At 40.6% G+C, this 24,991-nt stretch overlaps 1 protein-coding gene across 6 annotated transcripts in view; it reads right to left on the bottom strand.

Annotated features, from left to right (window-relative positions):
• The window catches only part of HDAC4 (histone deacetylase 4), a 270,190-nt gene that overhangs the window by 42,618 nt on the left and 202,581 nt on the right, over window positions 1-24,991 (bottom strand). For all 6 annotated transcript variants that reach the window (XM_062578420.1, XM_062578418.1, XM_062578423.1 and 3 more), the window contains 4 exons: window positions 16,729-16,986; window positions 14,295-14,481; window positions 7,550-7,683; window positions 1,242-1,362 (listed from right to left, as the gene is read on the bottom strand). In XM_062578420.1, the coding sequence (XP_062434404.1) occupies window positions 1,242-1,362; window positions 7,550-7,683; window positions 14,295-14,481; window positions 16,729-16,986 (700 nt within the window). The remainder of the gene's footprint in view (window positions 1-1,241; window positions 1,363-7,549; window positions 7,684-14,294; window positions 14,482-16,728; window positions 16,987-24,991) is intronic.

The raw sequence follows: 24,991 nt of genomic DNA, 5'->3' as shown, positions 1-24,991 counted from the left end.
TAGTCCCAGGAATTTGCAGCAAAATCAATCAGTAGTGGAGGCGGTGCACCTGCAAATGAGTTAGAGACTTCTCCAATCTGCTGGGAGAAAATTTACACACCATTTGCTTGGACTGCCAGATATGCCTTACACAAGGCAAGAGTTTTATACTACTGAGAACATGATGTCATCGGTTATTTAAACCACACACATTAATTGCGATATCACTCAGCCAAAGGTGTCTACCTCTCATTTCTCTGGGTTTTAAAGAGGTGGTAGCTTAGCTATAAATACAGTGCTAATTATATGTTTAAACAACTGGCTAATAGCTTTCCTCTTTGGGAATCTAATGTACATATTGAATGTGTTGCGAATTCTTTCCAGTTCTTTTGCTGTGACTACCACAACATGCAGACCATCAAGTTAATCCTCTTTTTATATCATGTAAAGTGAAGATAATTCCAACATAAACTTTCTCAACTTCTAGATTCCAGAACTGTCTTACTCCTGATCTCCACATGAAAATTACCAAAAAATGTCTCTCCAATCTATCACCTACTGCTGCTAAAAGGCAAAAAATGAAGGGAGAGGAAGATGTTTCCATGAATACATTTCAGGTAAGCTGCTAAAATTCATGTGATTTGATTGCTATGGGTGGAGTTGGTTTTCTGAGTAACTTTACCCTAGACCGTTTGCATGGAAAATTCTAGGGCAGACCTGTTTCAGGCACATCCAGGCACCAGTGAAAGGAGGAAGCAAATTCACATTGAAATTCAACAAATGTCGGTTTGCTTAACAGAAATGCATCTTACTTGCAGATTATCCATACAGCCCAGGCAGCTGTTCATTGATGTCTATGAAGCTGGCTGGTGCTACAGATCCAAGTTTTTTAGGAGGGTATTCCATAACCATCTAATATACAGACCAGAGTATCCAAGGATAAAAACAGGTACTGAATCATCCCTCCTCCTCAGAGAGGATCCTTTCAGGTTCTGAAGCCATTAATGAAAGGTAATTTTAAATATCCTAGATTTAAAGATCTATTTTAAAAATGGGACATGCATCTGGAATCACTCTCAGGCAGGCATTTGAAGGAGATGGGATGAATCTTCTTGAAAACTGTCTACAGTTGAGGACAGATGGAGCCTCATGGGCCCACCTTTCAGACAACTAAAGCTAAGCAATTGCCAGTGTCAGTGCTGTGGCTGGCAGCGTGAACATCAGGTATCTGGAAGGTGACCCCTCCCCATGCTGAACTATACCTAGAAGTTTCTTGCTGTCCAGTTTCTGTCTGTTCAGAGGGTTTGTGCCGTACAGCAGTGTGTGGGCTTCCGAGTGAACTGTCTGAAGCTCCTCTAGAGTTGCTTTTCTTCCACGGATACACTGAAATAGGAAAGAAAAGCAGCAATGAAATCACTGATTACTATGCATAGTCCTATTTTCCCTGTGGCAAAAAGGAAATCCCACTCCAGGCACACGCAATAAAGGTCTGCTTAACCCACATTACAGAGCATTTCTTTTTCCCATAACAAATCATAAAGACAGTGAGCAAAAAAACTAAAATGTGTTCTCTTGTGAAAAATTCATCTTAAGACAGAAAGATTTTGGTTTAATCCCTTATTCAAAATATTAGCTTGACATATAAAGTCATCTTTGGACCTTTTAATGCTTGCTTTAAACATATTTACCTCAGAGCATTTGCTACATTACACATGGACTAGTTGACTACTGAGTATTTAGGATTTCAGTTGCAAACTACTATAAAGTGCCTAAATGATTCACTGCTGAAAACACAGCCATCTAAACCCTCCCTCCATTTCCCCAAAGCGATTATTAAGCTAACCTCAAAAATTCTCTCGAAAACACCACTCTCCAAAACTGAACCTTCTAGCAATTGAGGGTCATTTGCAAACTTTTGCCTCTCAGACTGATCTTGGAAACCCTACAGACTTAAACCCTTTTGTTTCATTATCCTTTGATGTAGGTTGGGCTGGGCAAGGGGAAATATTGCAGTGATTGTGCTCCTCCCCTGGCTTTTATCACCAGCGGAAACTGAGAAGGGGCGACGCACACTCAAGTCAAAAACTTGGCTCCATCGAAGATTACAGCAAAGCTGTTCCTGAAGGCCATGGGACCTCAACTTCACTTCAGATTTTACAAATTGGAAACTCTTCCCCTTTTTTCTCATAGTGGCTCAGCTTATTCGGGGGGCTTATCTTGGGCTGTCACCATCTATTTGAGAAGCCTGATTTCAATCCTCCAGAACAGGCCTGGAAAATATGTTTGAAAGAACCCTCCCAGCATGTTTTACATAGCTTAGAATGGCTTCATGAATTTTTTTGTTGTGATTTTGGCTGAAATACTCTAAAAGGAGTTGTCATTTGGAGTGTTTTTTTCCTAAAAAGGGACATTACTCCTCTCTGCAATGCATTACTGGTAAAATGTCAGAAAGCTCTGAAAGCACATCTTGTGAAGATCCCAGGGTCGTCTAATGTGCAAGCCTCAGCAACAAACATGAATGTATGGGCATGACCCAAGGCTGGCATTTACCTTGTTGCGTGGTTCACACTGGACACACCACACAACCACACATGCACCTTCCTGAACATACTTCACTGTAGCTTTGCCTAAGTAGTACCATTTTCTTTCTTTTTTTTTAATCCACCTTCTTGCAGAAACAGAGCTTCTAACAAGAACCATACTAGACTTTCAAAGAGTTGCCATGTACCACTTGCTTTATGTGGATGTGCTAGAGATAGGAGAAGCTGCTAGGAGCAAGGATCAGCTGCACTTGTTCAAAGGCACTGGCACTTCTAGAAAAACAGAGCTTGCTTTTAGTGCAGCTTTAGTCAACCCTGACTGCACCATTAATCCCAGCAAGGTGAGACTGTCCGAGGCTGCAGCCACCACTGCACCACCGCCCCCAGCACTTGCACATCTGAAAGAGGGTCTCGCAGGGAATTCGATATCAAAACATCAGTGTGAGCCTCTGTCATGTGTTTAAAGGTGTGTGGGCAATTGCTCTGTTAAAATCATCTGAGCTGTAAAGCAGCAGAAATCAAAGCACTGCTGGAGTGCTCAGGCACTCTGCCGCTCATAATTTTGGCCTTTCTATACTCTAGTCTCTCTTTTATTTTCTGGATGCTCTGTTCCACCAACAAACATTTCCTGAGGTTAAGGAGGAGGCAAAGATGAGCCAGCCCATTAAAGACACAATAATCACAAAAATGTTAGACCCAGAAGGGACGGAAATATTTGGCAAATCTCCCTTGAATGTTTCTCCTGTCTTCCCTCTTTTTTGTTCATGTCAAGTCTGTCTCCGATACCTCTTGAAGGCTTTTTATATATGAAAATAGCATTTTGTATTTCTTGGCATTATGGAAACATGCAAAGGGAAGGGCAGCCCTTTCTAATAACACGCCATGTCCTCTGTGGCCGTACACAACTTCAGCTCTCCTGGCCTCAGAAGAGCTGCTCCCATTTAAAGCAGATGGCCCTACAAACATATCCAAGTTCTGTGCTCACTAGGAGGGTATAAACACTACCCATCCTTCTACATGCTGGCCTTAATTGAAGGGAAGCTACGAGTCTTTGGAGAACTTTCAGACGAAGTTTGAAGAATGTCTATCACAAAAAGCATGGTTTGATTTGGAAGAATAATGCTAGATTGGGTTTTGCATCTTTCTCATCTATCAAGCTCATTTACTCCATATGATCCACTTCTTTTTTCCAGCCTATTTCCTGGGAATTGAGTTCAGGTTTTTCAATGCAGGAGTTGGCTTCTCATTCCTGATGAACTGATCAGCTCTTTATCCCATTTCCTTCATGTCTCCTGATGCACCAAACCTGACCTTTGCAGCAACACAACACCTCTTTTCTTCTGCTTTATAGGTTTTCCTCTGTACTCTTCAGCTAGCTTTTCTTTTTAATTTTGAGTAAGGAAAATAAAAAAAAAAATGCTAGTCTCAGTTTGCATTTTATTCACCCTTTCATCGCATGATGTTTTAACAGGAGAGGATAGGAATCTTAAGAGCCCGTGACCCAGGCCTTGTCCCAACTGTAGCTCTGCCCTAAGCTACAAAAAGCCATGCAAATCACTACAAAGCTTCTTTCCCCAAGATTCTGGTTTCCCTGGACCTGCTGTCACTGCAGCTACCAGACAGAAGTGTCTCAGCGCTGGCCTTCAAAGCTCTTTGGTATGGATCAGCTCTCTGGAGACCTTCCAGCTCTGACCGTACTGCTGACCAATGTACAGCAGCTCTGCTGAGCCAGAGCAGGGACCGATTCTGCACTCGGATCAACCTGAAGGCTGTCCAGGATGGCCCAGCCCCGTGGCCAGTTTTTACGTCCTTCCTCCACAACTGCAACTAACCCCAGGGCTTGCACTCACCATCCTTAGGCTTCAAGCAACACAGGTGTGCTTGGAGATGGACCTCGGCTCAGGAGCTCACTCTTACCAAACCTGCTCTAACAGTCCAAGAGTCCAGTTACCTCTCTTACCCATAGCAAGACCTATCCACTTCCCTCTGCAGCTGCTGAAGGCTAGGGGGATTACTCCACACGGTTATTGCGGCTTTTTGTTTGGAGGAAAGAGCCTTTTTTTTCAGATTGCCTCAATTAGAATAATTGTTGCTTTTAAGTTGGGCGCATACACCAGCGTAATTGCCGTATTTTATACTGCTAACTTAATTAAAAAAGCAATACTCTAAACCGCAAGTTGTCATTGAGTTTGCACAACCACTTTCACTTCAAAGGGTCATCTTCAAACTTGTGCATCTCTGTCAAACTCTTACCTATCACACTGCAAATCTGGTACGCGTTTTCCCCTCAGCTGGATGTTAGATGGTTTTTGGACAACTTCAGCAAATATATATCTGTTTTGCTGCTGAAAACCAGGGTGAGGGGAAGTGATGTGTTTCTCCTGTTCTAAAAATATTTGTGCTCCTTCTGGATCGGTTCTGTTGCCTCCAAGAGAAATGGTAGGAACTCAGCACTTAGCAGGCTATATAGGAGCCTCTCAGTTGCCTGATAAAATTGGCTTTTTTACTGGGTTGACTTCTGAAATTTCAAAATTTTTATTTTTATTTTTTTTTTTTTGCATGTACAATAAAATATTTATCTGCCAACCCATTGCTGGCTGGGGTCATGCATACAACAGAAACACCGAGTGAAAATTTCCAGTTCACAGACACCCTCAGAACTGCTTGAGCTTGCACTGAAAGCCGAGTTGCAATCTAATTCCAGCATGCCATGCTTGAATTTCCATTGCCTAACAGCAGAAAGAGTGGTTCTGCTCTTTCTGTAAGAGCTCAGGTGTCCAACAGAGTCTTGGCTACCCCACACAGCATGAGATTATATTATGCATCGTGCAAGGCACTGTGTTTTTATCAGTTTCTAGCAAATACTTACAAACAACAGAATTAAAACTACACACACAGACCACAGCAAAGGACCGTTAAGGAAGCAAAAGGAAATATGAGGATAAGGAAACATCAAAGTTTAAACTATCCTTTTACAAACATGACTGATAATAAATGGATTAACTATATAATGGCAAACAATTTTCACATCAGATCCCCAGAACTTACTTAACTGGTGTATAATGTCTGAGGCATAGGACAATACATCTGCAACAGTGAAGATAACAAAGAGCATGCCCAAATGTGTCAGTCAGCAATGCCAGCTAAAAAAACAACCTAGGATAAAGCAGGAGCTCAGCAAAAAATAAAATATACACACTATCAAAAGTTCTGATTGCCGTCATCCAGGTGTTGCTGTGGTCATAACACATCTACTAATAACTCTTCAAATAGCCACCTCTTTCAAAGTGCTGCTATGCAGATTGCACTGTTGTAACTCATAAAAAAATGCAGATATAGAACCCGCTGTATAAGTATTAAGTGTCGCCATCATCATGTAAACAGTTCTTTTAAAGCTTTACACGTCAGAAGCTCAAAGAGGAAATCTGTGGGGGGAAGCAGGGGAAACGTAGGGTATAGTACATTCTGTCATTAATGGGTCTTTCTGCATAGGCACCAGGGATTAAAAAAAAAGAAGAAAAAGGAATAATAATTATTAGGTCAGGTTCCAAAATTCCTTCAAGATCAATTGCATCATGGAATACGTCCCACAGAATGCAGCATTCTGCTTGCAACACCCGCAGTGATCCTGTCCTTGGGGTAATGCAAAAAGCTTTACGAATCACTTCAAACAGCTCAGCACATATCCCAATCTAGGGAGCGCTTGCGACTCAAATTCATCCCTTTGCCACGCAAGTGCCCCTGACTCCAAGTTTGCTAAAGGAAACGTATGTTGCATCTTGCACTCCTTCCTGCTCAGAGAGAGACAGACTCTGGCAGCAGATCTTCAGAAAGAGTGTGAAAAAAGGGTTTTGACCCTTTTTGACCCTGCACAAAATTACACAGGTCCAGTACCACAGAAAGAGAATCAATGACAGTGGTGCCAGGAAAAAAGCCTGTCAAGAAGAGAGGAGTGGAAAGAGGAGGTGGAAGGAGGATGGAGAAAGAGGGCAAAGTTGTGCCCAGCAAGCTCAGGAGAAAAGTTACAATAAAGAAGAAAATTTTCACGCTGACCTGGACACAAGTGGGAAAAACAGAGATGAAGGATTAGAAAAGCCGACTAGAGAGAGGAAGCAAGCCTCATGAGAGTGCCTGGCTATCCCTGAAAGGCAGGAGACTCACTGAAGAAAGGAAATGCATTGAGGCAAGCAAGCCAATATCACATATCTATGGTTTTCAAGCAAAGGAAAGGTCACAATATGGTTGAATTTTGCCACTGTTCAAAAGGGAAACATAGGTGGAAATCAGGTGAATTTCAAGGACAGCTCCAAGAGTTGTTGTGAGAGAAACCCAAACTACCAAGCTAAGGAAACAACAACTTTTGCAACAAAACAGCTGCTCCTTGGAATCAGACTATGAAGAACTTCACACACTGGAGCACATCTGTAACATAATTTTAGAAGACTTAGGAGGCAGTTCGTGTTTTGTGATTGAATTACGGCTTCTAGCGGAGCTAGACAACAGCAATGGGGTGTTTGTGTTTTTGTCAGAATAATCCCAGAATTCAATTAAATGGGTCTTTGCAGACACAAACAGGTTTAAAACTCTTCCTTGCTCTCTTCAGCAAGAAATAAGGCTGTGACAGGAGAACTTTAGCTAATGGCAATGCTGCCACCACGTGGATAGTTTTTCTGATTGCTCAGACAGTATTTCTAGCCAGGTTCTGACACAACTCACAGATACGATATGATTCAGTCTCCTCAGGCACTCAGAGAACAGAGGAACCCTATCAATTTATCATTGGCTATTAATAACTATTACTATTAATGCTTATTAATCATTAATATGCTTATTTTAGTATCTAAGCTTTTCTCTTAGTTTGCCTTACTCTTAAAACATACATGTCCAACAAAATATCATCTACATTGATGGCATAGTGTTTAGCTATGTTCTCCAATGCTCATTCCTTTTATAACAGCTTCATTTCAGCTGATCATTACTTAAAAATAGATTTTTTTTTTCCTCTCTCTCCTTGCTGGTGTTTTCATTACCTCGCACTTGCCACGGAGACCTGTCTCCTGGAGCCGGGACCAGATGCTCTGAATTCGCCCTGCGTGTTCTGGGTGGCTGTTTGTGTTTCCACAGGTACACTGATGTTTCAGCATCAAGGTGTCGTACACAAGGCCTGCGACAGAGGGCACAAAATTGCTCTCAGAGTAAGTAACCATTTTGCCACATACATGGTGGGGGAAAATAAATAAATAAATAAAAACCCTCAAGTTTTTGACTGCAGCATTCTCTATGCAACAGAGCACTTGCAGGCAGAGGTAGTGTGCATTCTACCAGGAGCTACAGATCTCTAAAAATTAAAATCTTTCAAACCATGGGGGCACCTTCTTTGAAACACAATCAAACCTGCGACAGTTCCTCCCATTAGAAATCCTCAAAGGATATGGAAAATAAATTAATCACCAGCATCACCACAGGCTGAAGTTGTAAGGTTGACTGAAGGAGGTGACAAATAAAAGTGTAAGGATGATTAGAGGTACGCGAGTGCAAATAAGTGATCTAAAAAGGGATTGACAATTACAACTTTTCCACTGAGTGCTTTTATAAATGCTGCTAAAGTGATTCTAGAGTTTGGGATTAAAAACCAGGAGGAGTAAGTTGTTTGAACGCATTCTGTTTCATAACATAGTTTATACTGAAGCCTTCACATCAGCATTATCGGACAACATACTAATTAAGTTTATTAGCACACACTTGGGAATAATTATTCAGCATGATGTGTAGCTACTTAGCAGTGTTGTTTAACGTGGGAGTCAGGCAGCTAAATCCTCCCGCGTTACCAAGTATTTATGGCACGACAACAGGGTAGGAGACTTTCATTCATGTTCCAGAGTTGCCCAGGTACATTTTTGGAATAGGAGTTGGGATTTCGTAGCCAATAATCCCCTGAATGCAAACAGCAGCTTCTCTACAGCTATGTAGTCTTAGTGACAAAAGACTTGAGCAAAAGAGATGCAATAATACACTTAAATTTACCCTTCCCTTCAGCCAAAAGCTCCAGAGAACAGTACAAATGGGGGGAGGGTGCAAGGGTTCCTGCGAGAAATGTCCATCTGAAAACACAGTACAAAGTTACCAATCAAAGGTCCTAAAGAAAAGCTTTAGAATTAGCAGTGGATGCAGAAGGTATTCCCAGATCGCAGCTTTAAAGGGTCTGTATTAACTGATGCTGCTCCTCTCCACTCCCCCAAGAGCGTACCCTATGCTGTGGCTAGAGGTCTGGACACAGCTGGCACAGCTTCCCTGTGCTGGCTTTCATGCAACCGCTTCACGTACTGATAAACAGCACAATTTGCAACTGCAAGGAGTTCAGAGAGGCCCGTAAAAAAAAAAAAAAAAAAAAAAAAAAAAAAAGGAGAGGAAAAAAAAAGAAAAAAAAAGAAAAGAAAGACTCTGAGAAGTTATGTGGACATGTAGCCTGGAGCTGAGCTCTGTGCTGCTGTGTGCACCCAAGTCAGCTACTTTGACTTAAGCTGGAATCACACCTTTTTTGCCTAAGCATAGGCATGTTCTCCTACCAAAAATATTGTCTTTCTCCTGTGCAACAAACTCTTGCACTGACACTTTCAGCTCTTCAGCCTTAGGGAAGGTATCTGGCAGCTCCTCACTTTGCTGTAGGTGAGTACAAAAGGAGAAAAAAAATAACACATTGAGTTCTAGGAAGAGAACAGAGCCCTGGTTAATTGGCTAGGTGAGCCAAAGTTCAGTTAAATAGGATTGTGTTATAAAATTCTGTAAAGGTCTCCCAGCTTTGATTCACAGCAAACTTTATGAGAAGCTTCTGGAAAAATCAAGCATTATAAATGCCAACTGAGAAGAAGCAGTAGCCCAACTGTAAGGATGACTGCCCAAGAAAACTTCCCTAGAGTTTCCATCAATGTTCTTTTAAGTTCAAATGTTCTTAAATTAGTGCAAAGTCTGATGATTTCCTTGCTCATGCATGTTTTCCCTCCAAGGTTAATTTATTTTTTTAAGGAAATCATTCTTCAGAGGACTCCATGCATTTTCTTGGTTTGACAAAGTCCTAAAGTGCCCACAAGACCCCACGTAGATAATCTTCTAGACCACATGGGACTGCACTAGGTACTAGGTCAACTCAATTCCTGTGGCTAAATTTAGGAAAGTGATTCTGCTTCCAAACATCTATGGGGACTAACTAATATTACAGAATTAATGCAAAAAGGGCCATGTGTATACATACTCTATCTTTCAACATATATTTTCACACTCAAGACAAATTCTTCATTTTAAACAAAAACAAGAGATAAGTCATTTATTAGACAGCTGCTGACCAGTCTGGGTGAAATTCTGGCTCTTTCTGTTAATTGGCTTCAGTGCACTTTTGAGGACCGCATCCTTGAAGGGGCAGTGAGGATTCAGATGTGCATCACCATGGCAGAGAGCCTATCCTGCAGCAAAGCGAATACACACACTCTGCTTACTATTGCTCAGCTTTTTCAAAGGTAAACAACAAAATGAGAGCCCTACTGGGAAATCCTTAATTGTTCAAAATATATGTGCACATCTAAATTCTATTTTGATAATTAAGCCTCTTCCCAAGACCATTCAAAGTTAGGTAGAAAGACACTAAATGAGCCCAGAAGAGCCACCAAATGCAGAACACAGAAAATCTTTCTAAAAGATTCGTATAAAATGTGGTATGGAGTGAATATGTGCTCCTGCACAGACTTCCATGACATTTGTTCAGACTGACGCGTTCTCATCTCAACCTTGTACAATTTGCATCCTTACAACACTCTTCCTGGTCACATACTTGGGAGGACCCTAAAGGGTTAAAAAAGAAAGTTTTCAGAAAAGGTGGCAGTAGGATGCCTATACATCCCTATCGGATAAGTTAATGGGGACTACAGTGGGAATTAAGTAATTTGGTTGAGCTATAAACTTTGTCCTTCCTCAATGATTCAGTGATAACAGTGGTGGCTCAATGAAGTTTTTCTGCACTATAATAATGTATCACTCAATGTTTTTGGTTTTTATTTTTAATTAAGCCACAGAAAACAATGGAACTGGTCCAAGTTCCTTCCTGTGGTTGGGGACACTCAAACGAAGACACACACAAAGCAAAGCTTGACAAGTTAATCTTAAAATACTGAACTACATTGGCCATTACGAGTTAAATTAAGTGGTGCTGGAAGCAATACACCTAAAGACATGAGAACAATCATTTTTAAAGGTCAGCTCTAAAGCCTAACCGACTCGCTTTTCTTGGCAGAACAAACATATGATTTGAGGCTCAGATAATTATATTGCTCTGCACAGGAGAGAATAAATGTCTTCACTGTAAATGAAAAATACTTTAATGCAGAACATCAGAATAATTTGTGGAACCATTTTCACAGGAGATCAGAGACTAGATAATTGGAGCTATGCAAATTAACGGCCTACCCTGAGAAGTCCTATTCAAGTGTGTGGAACAGTGCATGCAGAAGTATTCATTAAAGTCAAGAGGGCTACTCTGCTAGGGAGGGCAAGTTCAAGGACCAGCTTTCTTTTTATACGCTAATATGAAGGAAAATTAAGTGCCATGCATAAAACTGATTGCCTTGAAGATGTCAGGAATGGCACTGCTTTCAACTTTCATGTGTACATCGTGTTTGAAACAGGTGTTATGTTGTTCTTTTCATACACCTTTGAAGTCGCAGGTACTGGTCACTGCTAGAGATTGGAGAAAAAATTACACATAAAACAGCAGGATTTCAAGCCATCTGGTCCTAACGCCATTCAGAGAAAACATTAGGATTGTCTGTACAACACTCTGAATGTAAAAGTGATGAAGAATTCCTTGTCTGTTGGACAATAACTGATCTTGGAGCAGCCATACTTGTGGCTAGACTAATCTTGGTTTTCTTCATTAGGGCCACTGAACAGGGTTCTTTTTGCCAATCCTCTCACAAAAAGATCACAGCAACTCAAATACAAATTTCTATAAAACCCAGAGTACATAATTATGGTAGAATCAGTCTCAAAACCAGTTGCTTCCCAGTCAGCCTGATTTTCCTCGTGAAAAAGAAGCCTAATGCACTTTGGCACTGCTTGCCTTGAAAAATAACCAAGATAATTTCCTGCCCTTTAAAGAACAGTTCAAGTCTAGTGATTAAGGCTTAGCATCCATCTCCAAACACACTGATTTTGATACACAGTAGACAACTTCAAGAAAACGGAACCAATCTAACTAGTGCACACACATTCAATTTGTGAAACGTCTGGCTTTCCTTTCTATGCTTGTGTGTTCTTTTTTCTGGCAACCCTAAGGAAACAGTGGCAGCTTATTAAACTACTCCTTCCTTGCCATTGGTGGGCATACAATAACCAGGTTTGTCTGAAGGACTTCTCCTGGAGAATTAAACACAGAGGTTTTACGGCCTGAGTGTGAGGAAGGATTTAAATGGACTATTTGTTCAAGCAAAAAGAAAACCAATGGGAAAATGATTATCCTTCCTGAAAACTTTCTTCCATCCAGTTTCCATGAATTGGGCAACTGGCATCTCACCTTTCATGCCCTGCATCTTTACTAGTGTCAGCACATGCCAAACAACACTTTCTCCCTTGATAGCATCTTATTGCCTCTTTCCTTCTCCATTCACATAGCATAAGCGTAAAGGACTGCACAATGGAAAATCAGTAGAAAAGCAAACCTTTGAGACTTAATATGGCTAAATGCTATGAAAAGAATGTTTAACAGGTGAAAGACACTAAACATTCTTCATACCAATGAACTGGATTAAGTAAATGTCTGGTACTGTATAACAGCAACATGATATTCTGCTTTTTTATTAAGCCACTTTTTTTTATCCTACTGCCGAGGAAAATAAATCTTAAAATTTTAAGTATCTTTTCAAAGAAGTACACTCTTCAAAGTCTTATTACTACATTCTTATATAATTTATAATGAAATTCAGCAGTACATTTTTGACTAAAATGTATATCCTCTGGTAGAAAGTGCTACTGTACATTCAAAGTCTTACACATGATTGACAAGACAGTTTAAATACCAGAGGAGGAGAAGGGAAGAAAGAAAAAGAACAAATAATCTCTTAAAGTAGGGTCAGTCTTCATTCCCTGTTTTAAAAGCATCAAGATTTGGGGCTAAGTGTATCATGTGCTCAAGTTTCATCTGGTTTGATTGGGAGCCAGGGGCCTACCCTTCTTTGTATCCTCGGCAAAAGCCAAACTCTAAAATAATCTTGTTCCTTCTGATGCTGCAACTGGTTGTATCAGAAATTCAGGTCACCAAAAATTCAAGATTTAGCTATTAACAACAAATACAGACTTGAAGGGCTGATTTCCAAAAATCAGATGCTATTTGGGCTTTTAGAAAGCTGATTGCATGTGCTTCCCACTCTGGACCTAACAGCTGACGAAGAAAGTCATATGTATCTTATCATTCTTATTATACCATTAGAGTCTGTAAACAAACCCAACCCACAGTGCTGATTTTAATGATGAAAAAAGTATGGGTTAAAGTAAGATTAAATGGATTAATCAAAGTGAAACAAAACCACAAGTTGCCTTTATTTAGGGCAACATTTTTTTCTTCTTTTTTTTTCCTCTCCTCTCCCCAGGGTGCACACCATATGGCAAAATGTTCATTCATAAAGCAGAGCTTGACATTTGGGGAAGAGAGGACTGGAAAAGCAGTCAACACTAAAATTAGTTTGCTTAACGCCCCAACATAGGACTTGAAAAATTGCATGTAATTAACTTTTATCTGTTACTAAAGCTACTGAATAGACAGAATGGATCTGGAGAAGAAAAATGTTGGTCAAAAGTCCTCATTGATTTTAGAAGAACAGTTACCCTTCATATTTAATCTTTGCGGGGACATTAACACTTTCCTTCCATTTGTGCATTGCACTAGGCAAATGCAGAACTGTAGTCACAATTTTGAGATGAAGACAGAGTAGGTAAGAAAACTGTCTTCACTCTGTTTCTGCATACTGACAACTTGAAATAATCAACTCATCTCACCTTTCTGATGCATTAGCTTTTGCCAGGTATACTGGCCTTCTCTCTCTCTTGTTTTTTCTTTTTTAAGCTACAGGAACAGCCCCTCCTTGGTGGACACTGTGTGTTACAGAAAGGGGTGGTCTAGCACAGAGTCCAAAACAGCTAATTTACGCTGCAAAGTTGTGCAGGAACTAGAGAAGATGTGAAAAATACATCAAATAAATAGATATCACAGGTCCTGGTAGCATTAGGTCTCCCCAGACCATCTGGCATGGTGTCCTTTCTCAATAACATTGGGCTCTGCTCTCGTCACATCTAAATCACCCCTGTCATAGTGTATGACTCAACTTCCTTTTTTTTCAGGAGGAACATACTTAAGTGCGACACTACATTTTATTCATTTTGCAGATTCTTTTCTCGATAGGCTAAACAGTGTCTATCTTACTGGGGAAAGGAAAAGAAGTGTAACAAGATATAAAAGGATTGAATCTTATTCTGAAAGATCGCTGGACATTACGGAGTCTACAACCACAGTTGAGATTCAGATCCCAAGCGGATGGCCTTGTACGGACACAGGGCCTGAGCAGGGCTGCAAGTAAGCTTTCCCACCAGAGTACACCTTTCCACCTAAACGAGGAATATGATCTCTCTACTGCCACTGTATAACCACTGCTGGCTTTCTGAAAGCAAAAAAGGATAACAAGGCAAAGAGGTCACCAGAGCCCCGCTGATTAGGTGTCCAATGGCCTAAAACGTTACCTGTTGTGAACCTTGGCTTAGTGGGTGGCTCCTGTACAGACATAGGGAAGGTGGCTGAGGCAGGTGAGGATTGTGCACGGGACAAAGGCCGATGTCCTCCAAAAGAGACCGGCATGCCAGCTGCCTCCAGCGATGCCTGGTAGTTTCTCAGCTGGTGAATGCGTTGCTGCTCCAGCAGGAGGGCTTGCTGTGCGGAAGAGAAAGGGGTAGCTGCTGAAAGCCTGTGTGGTGCCTCAATAAAACAGTTTTTAAGGATTTTTACATATTATGTTTGCAGGTTTTGACTCATTTACCTGACAAACGAGCGTGAACACACATTATGCAGCACAGATGTGCTTCTAGACTGAAGCCAGGCAAGTGGCATGACAGCATGGTCAAACCTCAACCTTGAAGCTGGTATACGCTATGTCATGAGAAGAAGCTGTCTCATCTTCCCTCCGCTCTGGTGACTTACTCCTACTCCTGTGCCACCCCTGCCACAGCACTAGTGTATTAGCAATGCAATGCACCAGGTCAGGGAACGGCTTCAGCTGAACTGCATCCTAAGGACCACATTCAAATTACAGCCTAACATGGTTCCCATTCCCTCTATTTATTCACTCTTCTCTCCGAGACAAAGTAATTGGAAAATAAATACTTCTTTTCAAGATCACTCAGGTAGGACCGTGCATTCAGGACTTCAGGAGGAGGCTGCCCATTTACAGGAATGACTTGATTGCAGTCCATCATTAGCAGCATATTAAATTTTGTTTCTCTCCTTTTTTTTTAAGAAAGCAATGGTGCCCAGATCAAAGAAATAAGGCCTCGTTTAAGGATGACTGGCATTGGTCTTGATCCTCTGAGGCAGCACTGTTATGAAGCTAACACTATCTGACTAGGAACTGAAAATATCTTCTCTGAGCAATAGCCAGTGATGTTCATATGGGACATACGTGTCAATTCTGCAGCACTAGGGAGATGGCAGGGAGCAGCTAGATGCAAATCGTCACACAGAGGGACCACTTATGCCTAATTCACAGACATTTCAACTGCAAATTTGGCACAAGTCTGCCTTCCCTAGCCAAAGGCTGTGCATTTGCTCAGAATGCTACACCCTGGCATCAACACAGCTATCTGTTCCTGGCTGTAGATCCCATGCAGTGGTTACACAAGGCTCTGGATCATCAGATGCTCAATTTTAAAGACTGCAAATATGAGTAGAGCAGGGGTACCTTAGGAGAATCAACACCTTCTTACCTGTGTGACTGCTACAAAGACAGACTGCTATGGAGAGACAGATATGCTAATTAGGGAGGTCACACCATACTATATCTTTATTGGATTTATTACTATGCATCTGTCTTTTTCACCCACAAAAGCCAGCACACCTGAAATCTCTAGGATCTGCGGCTGTGAAGAGAGAATCCCCTTCAACAAAACTTGTCACCCAGTCTCTTTATCTAGCTGTTCTTTGGAAGAGTTAATCAGTTTTAACAAAATCAGGCTGAAATAAAATCCTCAGCTAATGGCAACCACAGTGGTCAGAAATGTTAAGACTTCTTTTGTCTTCCTAAAGAAACAAAGAGAAAGTGGCTCTGGAACTACAAGCACATTGACTACATTTTGTGCAAGTGATCCAGATTCCCCTCCCTGTGACTTTGGAGATGACAGGGTGACTGCACGAAAGGATAGCACTGACTTTATCAGAAGATTTCTTTATGTAGCAAACCCTCAGGAGCTAGTTCCCTTAGCTTCTTGCCATTAGAGTGGTATTAGGCAGTCACAGAGAACCAAGTCCCAAATGGTCACTGTGATAGTGCAGGAATTTTCTCTTCAAATCAACTGTTCCACTTCATTTGCAAGACTTTTTCTCCCCTTGTCCTCTGCCAGAGCGTGTAATAGCGCATTTATGAATATTAGGTCTAGTCATATGTATGGACCACATGCTCCTATCCTTAGCAAAATGGGTACAAGCAACAGTGTACGTGTGAAATTAGTTTAGTGCTAATCTTCCCACTTTCTACCTATACATGGATGGCTCAGTCCTATATGATGATTACAACCTACCATTCAAAGCCTGGGAAAATCTTCAACTATTCAGAACTCACTAAACTTAGATATTTGGGTCGGTCACTGCCCTATTTTTGCATAGCTGCCTAACAGCAATTGCAGATCCAACAGCTCCTAGCAGCTCCAACCCTCCCCTCTCTCACCTCACAGATGCCTATCTGCTTGATTTTATTTCACAGTAACGCTACTTAGATTGTTTCCTATCACTCAAAACGCTGCTAAACTCCTCAACTTCATCATTGGAGCATACAGTACACTTCTAGCCACTGTGGTTTTCCTAGGTTGTTGGTGTCACTGTGCCCATGGACATATCCTTAATTTTTCACATCATGAGAGAGCAGAGAGAGCACCAGCAGTCCTCCTTGATGATGCTTTGAGAGCTCACCTGACGAAAGAGCAGCTCCTGTTCAGCCTGCCTCTGACCAGGCTCCAGCTCCTGCTGTGGATCTGCTTCCTCCTCATCACTCTCAATGGGTTCCTGCTTCACTTGCACCATGTTGGCCAACCCTGGGGCCTCCTTCTGGCTCGCAACTCTCTCACTGTATGGCTCCTCCAGAAGGGCTTGGTGTTCCCTTAACTCTTCTTCTGTCTCCTCAGGGTGGCTTTCATGCTGGCGAGCTGGCTCGTTGGGTTTTGATATGATCTGAAAACATCCAACAGGTTAACTGATAAAGTATCAGTATATATATCAGTTAAAGCTGACTCTGTTCCCCTCAAAGAGTCAGCTTTATGAAAGCAAAAATTGTGATACATAGCTCATATCTTATAAACCAAGTCCAAAACAACTGTGTAAGAGAAAGATCAGGTCAGCCTTGGCATTAAGTGCTATCACAGAAATCTTGTGTCCCAAGTAATGTTGCACTTGATTTGGCTCTAAAGAGATTAGAATCTCTTAATCCTACACAGTTCTGGATGCTACTTTGCAAATCCACAAAGGAGAAGTGCAAGACCCATCACTACATTTGGCAATTAAAATCTAGAAAAAGTAAATGATAGATCAACCCTCAAAAGGATTTCTGCTTTCTTGTTTGGCCAGTTTCTTTTTTAATTATCCCATAAATTTTATCTTATAAGGTGGGATGACATCATACAGACACCTTTGAAGACTGCACTCTTAACAGTTTAGTTTAGAGGATATTGAGGACACTAAACTTCTGTACAGGAATAAATAGTAAGAAGTAAAAGAGTCACTCTAATCAGATTTTCTTAACTAGAGGTAGCAAACTTCTCTGGAAATTAACTTTTCTGAAAGCATCTGTTAAAATAGAGAGAACAATATAATTTTCACTGTAATTCACACAGACTCAAAACTTCTGAAAGTTCAGCAGCAAGATAAAATTCACAGTTCTTAAGTCTTAGAACTGGTAGTGACTTTAATTTGGAGCAAAAAAAAAAAAAAAAGAAAAAAAGAAAAGAAAAGAAAAGAAAAAAGAAAAGAAAAAAAAGAAATCTGTGACCTGTTTTTAAATCCAGCACAGATAAATAAATCAGTTCTCCTCTCCTTAAAAGAGTGTAGCTTATAAAGAAAATTGCTGAACTTTGAAAGTTGTCAGGGTAGAGTTTTAAAATGGATTAGGTCATTGGTATGAAAAGCTATACTGATTTTAAATCTAATAAAACTAAATCAAAACACATTTATTGAACACATGCAGAAGGAGCAACTATTCTTAAGTAACATTTGCTGAAGAACACTGGCTTAAACTTGAAACCAACACTTTTCACCTAAACTTAGGAATAAAGGCTCTGTGATATAACTTAAGTAAACCTACGCAAAGCAGCGTTAGGCATACAAAGGCCATATAAAGGATTAAATGCCGGCAAGCAATGCACCAAGGACAGCAGGGATTGCTCATAACTGGAGCAGAGGATCTCTAATAACTGGAGTCAAAGCTTCTTTTAATATTCAAGCATTATGAAAACCAAAAAGTAGGGCCACATCTTTCCAGCACTTTGTGGATTACCGAGTTGTGGATGTCTTGACTCCTAAGCTTAAGACAAAACACTGTGGACCACCCCCATACAGCTTAAACTTCTTACTAACGGACAACAACTTTGTTCCTTCAAACTCATCACTTTTGTGACTTTCCCTACCCTGCCCATCCCATTTCATTACCTACAACACACATTGGATAACCAAGCCACATTAACCTCAAGCACTCCGAGGCTTGCTGTATTTAAAGATGCTGGTTTAAAGATAATTAAATCACCATGAACCACCTTCCGCTATTTTTTTTCCTGCTTAGATTGCAAGTCTCAAGCTTTAAACTTGATACCTTCTGAACTTGTGAACTGTTCAAGATGAGTAATTGCTGGGAAAATAACTTACAATGTCACTGTCAAATCTAATGGAAATGAGAAGCACTTCCCTGTAAGATTTCAATTATTCTAACTCCATAAAAATGTAAGAAATTAAATGAAAAACATGTGTAAAATGCTACAGTGAAGGTTAAAGATCAAGTGGCCAACAACAAGGACATTTCAACAACTTAGGTTGCTCTCTCAACGTAAAATCAATCTCCTGGTAAGCCATTTGTCCTAGCTGCTACAGTCTATTCTCCTTAAAGCAAAAATTTCCGAAGTATGTACTCTGTATGAACATACTCCATATACTACATAAGGATGTGCATCCCAGATCCATTAATTATCCCTGAAAGGCTTCCATTTCTGAAATTTTATGAGTATTTGCTTGTGTTAAAATCAAGACAATAGTTTAAGAAAAAAATAAGGTAATGTAAGTGCAAGGGATTGAATGTAAAGTTAAGATGGTATTTAATATGTTTACAAATATATCTGAAATAATAAACAATTATTCAATGCGCCATAAACAACTTCTTATCTGAAGTAGCTCTTTAGCATCCTTTGCAATGAGGTTATTCCTCTATTTTCAAACACAGTCTCCTCTGGCTATCACATACTGGTACCATAAAATATTGTTAAGAGCACTGCCTCCCTAGCCTTGGACAGCTGTTTCAATGCAACAGAAACTAGACATCTTGATTTACAAGCATTATTAAAAGACTAGATATCATCAGGTCAGATACCTTACCTACCTTTTCAGAACTTGAAGAATGTAGAAAAAAAGAAAATCTTGCCAACGTCAGGTCCGAATAAAGGCAATCCAAAGAATTAATTGTTTTTTTTTGTGAAATGCCTCATAAGGAAAAAAAATATGGCTGTGTTTCCCTGCTACTAAAATTTCAGCTTATTTGAAATCTGAAAGAGACCATACTCTATCTACTGAACCCTCTCTTAGGGCGCTGGGAAGTCCCACATACTGCCAAACAGGCTACAAACATAGGAGAGACCTCTTAACATCTAATATTTTTTGAAATCTACAAAACTGTTCTGCCTAAGTTTTTTTTATAACTAGCTTCTCTGAAATGAACAGGGAAACCCTCATTGTGCAGTGCAAGTATGACTTTCTACTACCTCTCATAAAGTAATCACAGAGTAATCAAGAGACTCCAACAGAAAAATGCTTGAGAAGTTCCTAGAAAGATACAACTACTGCATTTTTCCCTTTGGACAGCAAAAGTCACAGAGACCTGTTTGGTCTTAAACAGCAGCTCATGAGCTCCTATGGAAGCAGATGAAGAACTGAAGAGCTTCCAAAAGAACAGACTGCAGTGCTTCTTATCCAGATAGACCAACTCTGATAGAACTGTGCACTTTTGAACCCTTCTCTGAACAAAGCAAGCAGTTACAGAGGAAGTTCAATGGTCCTGCATAATTAAAGGACAAGATTCCTTCAACAGTGGATGTGACGAAACATCTCAGCTATCTATGACAGAGATGAAATTTGGTCAAGACTTTAGGTAAAACTTGAGTTAGACCGACTCTCAAGATCTCTTTTACAGTGTAGGAGTCCACCACAGGGCTGTGGCACTTTTGTAGTGTTGCTCATCCATGGAAACGGTTGCCCAGAGTAGGGAATAAGCTGCTACAGGTTTGAATCCCTAAGTGGACTGCAATACTGGTAAAAGTCTTCTGGGAAAGGGCACCTCTGCTGTAGGGAATACCTTCAGAAAGTTCAGCATTGTTGGACTAACTATACAAAGGACACAGATGGGAGGCTGAAATCACAACCACACGCACCTTCAGACTGAAGAACAGATAATCACATTTTCATACAGCTCATCCAGTTATCTACAAGTAATAGAAGCTCAAAGAAGTCATGCTTGATAACATGCCAAAAGCCCGTTCTATTCTGCTAGGTAAGTCCATCTGGTCAAAACCTTGTGCAGATAAGACTGTGCTGGAAGGTAGAACGATAGCACTACGGCTGAGAACGATCCTGGGAAATGCAGATCAAGTCCTGCTGGGTGGAGTGACTTCCCTCTGTTTTGGGTGAACAGAGTGAAATAGCAGAACATGTCAGTGCGGACCCGGCCAGCATCTGCCTCTCTTTTGTACTGCTAAGATCAGCCATGCAGTCTCCTCCTCCCTCTTGAACAGCACTGTGGGAGATACAAGAGTTGGTGGGACATCACATAATGTCCCACTGACCAGAGGAAGAGAAAAATCAGGTGCAAGGGACTGATTTTTGCACAGTTGTGACTGCCACACTGTGAAGAACCAAGTGGAAACCTCACTTTCCTTCCTCCGGAGATCAAGAACAACTTCTTTCGAAGAAGAAAGAAGTGAAACACAGGGAGGAAAGAGAACAACTTTGGACAGCTGGGGAGACAGTTCTGGTGAAAAAGAGGAAAAAAAGGAGATAAAAAGAAGATAAAGGCTTAGCTCCAAAGCATCCCGAGACAGCCAGTCAAGAAAATGCCTGTCTTGAGTCAAAGAAGTGGCTAGGAATTGAGAAGCAGGAAGAATGCACTGTGGAGCAGGCATGTCATCTGGGTTGCTCAAGGGAAAGAAAACCACAAGCTGGAAGACTTAAGACTGACTGCATCCACAGGGGAGTGGGCATTTGAACAAGCATTTGAAGAAGAGTACATATTGCTGAGGACCTGAATTAATCACTCAGCAATGGCAACACAAGTTCCACTCTTCTGGCTATTCAGTATGGTTCTTGCCGCGTGAGGTACCCCTTGCAGGGTGGGGACCTTTTAATTTTTAACTTCCATAGACCAAACAAGAGATGATAAGGAATGTTGGGAAGAAGTAGAGCTGCACATATGCCATATAGTGAGCTGGCAGTCCATTCTGCAGGAGATGAAGCCGAGAAAAATCTCTCCCTCTCTCTCCCTATTTTTTTCCCTGAAGTGATTAGACAGCAGGGAAAAAAAAAAAAAAAAAAAACTATCTGAAGCAGACTACCTGCTGGAAGGGCCAAGCAAATGCCTGCCTCTGTGCCTGGACCAGAGGGAACAACTGAACTGCAATAAATCAAACAATACCACCTGCCTGCAGGGGGCAAGTAGAGGCAGTGAGAAGAAAACATCTTGCAATCATCAGAAGCTGTCTTCTTCCACCCCTCTCCTAAATAAATGGAATTATGCATTTGACTATATCAGGCACACCTTGACATGTTGCCAGATCTCCCGCAACAATCATCCCATGGAATAGCGGCTTCTGGCAAAACTGCTCAGTATCATTTACACCATCATAGGGGCGAAGAAATGCACATGCAGATGCAGGAAGCCCAAGCTCCTCGCATCCTGCTCAACCGCATTTCATATTCCACTGAGGGAGAGACATACCAGGAATACTGAATGAGTTTTCTAGGAGATCTTTTCAATGATTATTATACCCAATACTATGTTTGGGCCCTGCAAGCCACCTAGGTCCCTGGCATTGTTGCAGAAGATGGAAGAATTTTGCTACTTTATCAGACAAAGAAAAGACAAAGCGAAGGGCAAAAAAAGAAAGGAAGATGTTCTAACTAATAAATGAGTGAAGATTATGTTGAAATAGGCTTCCCTTAAACTGTTCAAAGGCTAATAGCTCTATCTAACTGCTGGACAATACAATCTAAAACATTGTATTTTTCCAACATTACAAATGTAATTATATATTAAAATCTACTTCAGGAGTCATTTAAGGCTAAGCAGTTAAGGTATTCCAAAAAGAAGAAAAAAATCAGGAAATAGCAACGTTAAATTCTAGTTGCTAATAAATTGTACCCACCCAACACTGCTGCACCACAGTTAAGTCAAGGCACTGTAATTTGGCATATATATGTTGCCCCCACAGAAGAAACACTACTCTTACCAGAGACTGCTAAAAATAGGTTTTACTCAGCACAACCAGCTCCAGTTAGGCATAGTCCATAAGACTAGGCATAAAAGTACAATTTATGACTAAAAGGAAGATCAGTTGTTCTGTTCAGGCTTCTGCGCATTATACATTCAATAGACTGAAGCCAAATCACTCATCTTCACTACAGAAAAGTAAAAAGCAGAGTATTCTGGCACAGAATTTGTGAAAATTCACTTGCATATTTCTGTTTGGAGAGGTGATTGCTACTTCCAGACCTATCGCATTGAAAAGCTCGTCTTTTAGCTCAGAAATAACCGAGATCTGCTAAGAAATCGCTGCCACGTAGAGTTATTTTATCTGATCCCAAAAGGTTACCAGAATACTCTCAAGACAGAAATACCCTTCTGAGTGCCAACGCAGAGCACTAGAGAAACACAAGCAAATCCCTGTTCATCTCTCGCACATAAAAGACTATGATTTGCATCTTAAAAGAGACGGAAGTCTGCATAGAAATCATAATTGCTGAAGATGAGATGATGCTGGGATTGCTGCATATACATATCATACAGTAAAATAACAGTCCTATTTCCTTCCCTGCCCCCTACATCAAATCCCCTGCAACCATGTTAAAAGAATATTTTTGAAGTTTTGAATGTTAAATGCTGAAAAAGGTAGGAAATAAAAGCATTGGTCTTATTTGTGCCATTTCAGATCAGTTTTCTTGTGCAAAAATAAAGCTTTTCTTTTCAGGACTGCAAACTAGTTGGTATTTATTCTTTTAGGGCACATGCCTCAGATTAGAGGTTGCACAGAGTTCAATTAACAAGCAGTCCTTCAGTACCTTATCCAGAGTCTTATTTAGTGTATCAATCCCCAGTTCAGGAGAAAGAGCTGTTGACTTCTACATGTGTTTTGGTAGCGTGTTTATCACTGGAGCATACAGGTGCTTTGCAAGTATTAACATAGCTGTATTCACAAGGAGTCAGCGGCAGGAGGCGAGCTACTGCTTCCGTTTCATCAAATAAGAGATTACGCTTAAAGTATGCACTGTACTTCTTGTTCCAGTTTGATATGTTATTTTTAACGTCAGATGTTTTAGTTTTAGATACACAAGCACACCTTTACAGCTGAGAGCCCAGCTTCTGTACAACATGGACCAAATGGCCCAAAAAGGGCATTCCAAAAATGAGCAGCAGGCTGTGATTTGCCAACTGCAACCCTACAGGGGTTAAATGCTGGCTTAATGGAATAGCTCAGCATTGCACTGCTCTGTGACAGGGAGTTAAAAGCCAATTTTCCGTGACAACATGAAACAGCCTTAGCCCTAAGGCCCTTTCTCCTCTTCTAGCAATCCACTTCCTTCTTTACCTGTCCTCCAACTTCTGCAACAAATGAGGGAGAGCTCTATCAACGAGCAGCCTCGTTTTTACATTTCTCCTCTGTACTAAGTTTGGCATCTTGCAAAAGAAATAGCATGAGATGATTAAAAATCTTATCAAAAAGCATGTAAAAAAGGAAGTGAGATAGACTCACATGGGAAACTTAATTACTCCCATTTCCAAGTTTGTATGTGCAGTTTTGCAACTTCAGTAATATTCTTTTCACTCCATTTTGCATGCATGTCTCTCATATCCCCATTTTTACTTTTTCTCTCTCCTCAAAGCAAATGCAGATGGAATCCATCAGATGGTATCAACCAGGCTGGCTGAGCTGGGACTCCCCTTCTTCCATGGAGCCATACCACTCTCCCTCTTGTTGCCCTCTCCGTCCCTTCCCAGTCATTCTCTCATTCCTCACGTTTTTCTGCTTTGACAAAATCTCTGCTTCAAAGCCTCAGGCACCAGGGCTCTACAGAAAAATTCCCTACATTGTTATTATTATTTATACTCATAAGCAAAACCACATATTTTCCTTAGCCACTTCTTGGAAAGAGACAGACTTATTTGGGCTGAAATTTTCTCAAAAATTTAATCTGATGTAGACACCTAACAGGGAAAGTTTAAGGCCAAAGTCTTGAAGTTAAGAAAAATAATAAGCTATCGAAAACAACCTCGTATTATTTACAGGAAACACAACACATCTAACAACAGACAGTGTTGTCAGTCCTGCTAATAATTAAAAATCAGCAATCTATTATACTACTTTTAGTTATGCCCTTACTCTCCTATACACAAGTGTCTTAAAATATCTGTGTGTCTGGGAAAAGTCTTTTTCCATGTCAGCAATTGGATGCTATCCCATGGGATAAATTTGCCACACACATACAGAGTTAGTTACTAACTGATTTTAACTCATCACTTAAATAAATCAAATACATGGAAATGGTCTCCCATAGGTATGATATACCCCAATTTTAACAAAGCTGAATTTCCAACTCTGGAACAAAAAAAGATTAAAAAAAAAATCAATTGACTCAAATTATGCATAGGTTCAGACTCTTGGGAGGTCTAAGTGAAAGCCTGAATGAGTGCAGTAGGTACGTCATAGCAAAGCCT

The sequence above is a fragment of the Rhea pennata genome, chromosome 6 (assembly GCF_028389875.1).
Source record: "Rhea pennata isolate bPtePen1 chromosome 6, bPtePen1.pri, whole genome shotgun sequence".
NCBI lineage: Eukaryota > Metazoa > Chordata > Aves > Rheiformes > Rheidae > Rhea > Rhea pennata.
The sequence above is the reverse complement of the archived record's forward strand: the minus strand, read 5'-3'. Positions and strand labels throughout refer to the sequence as shown.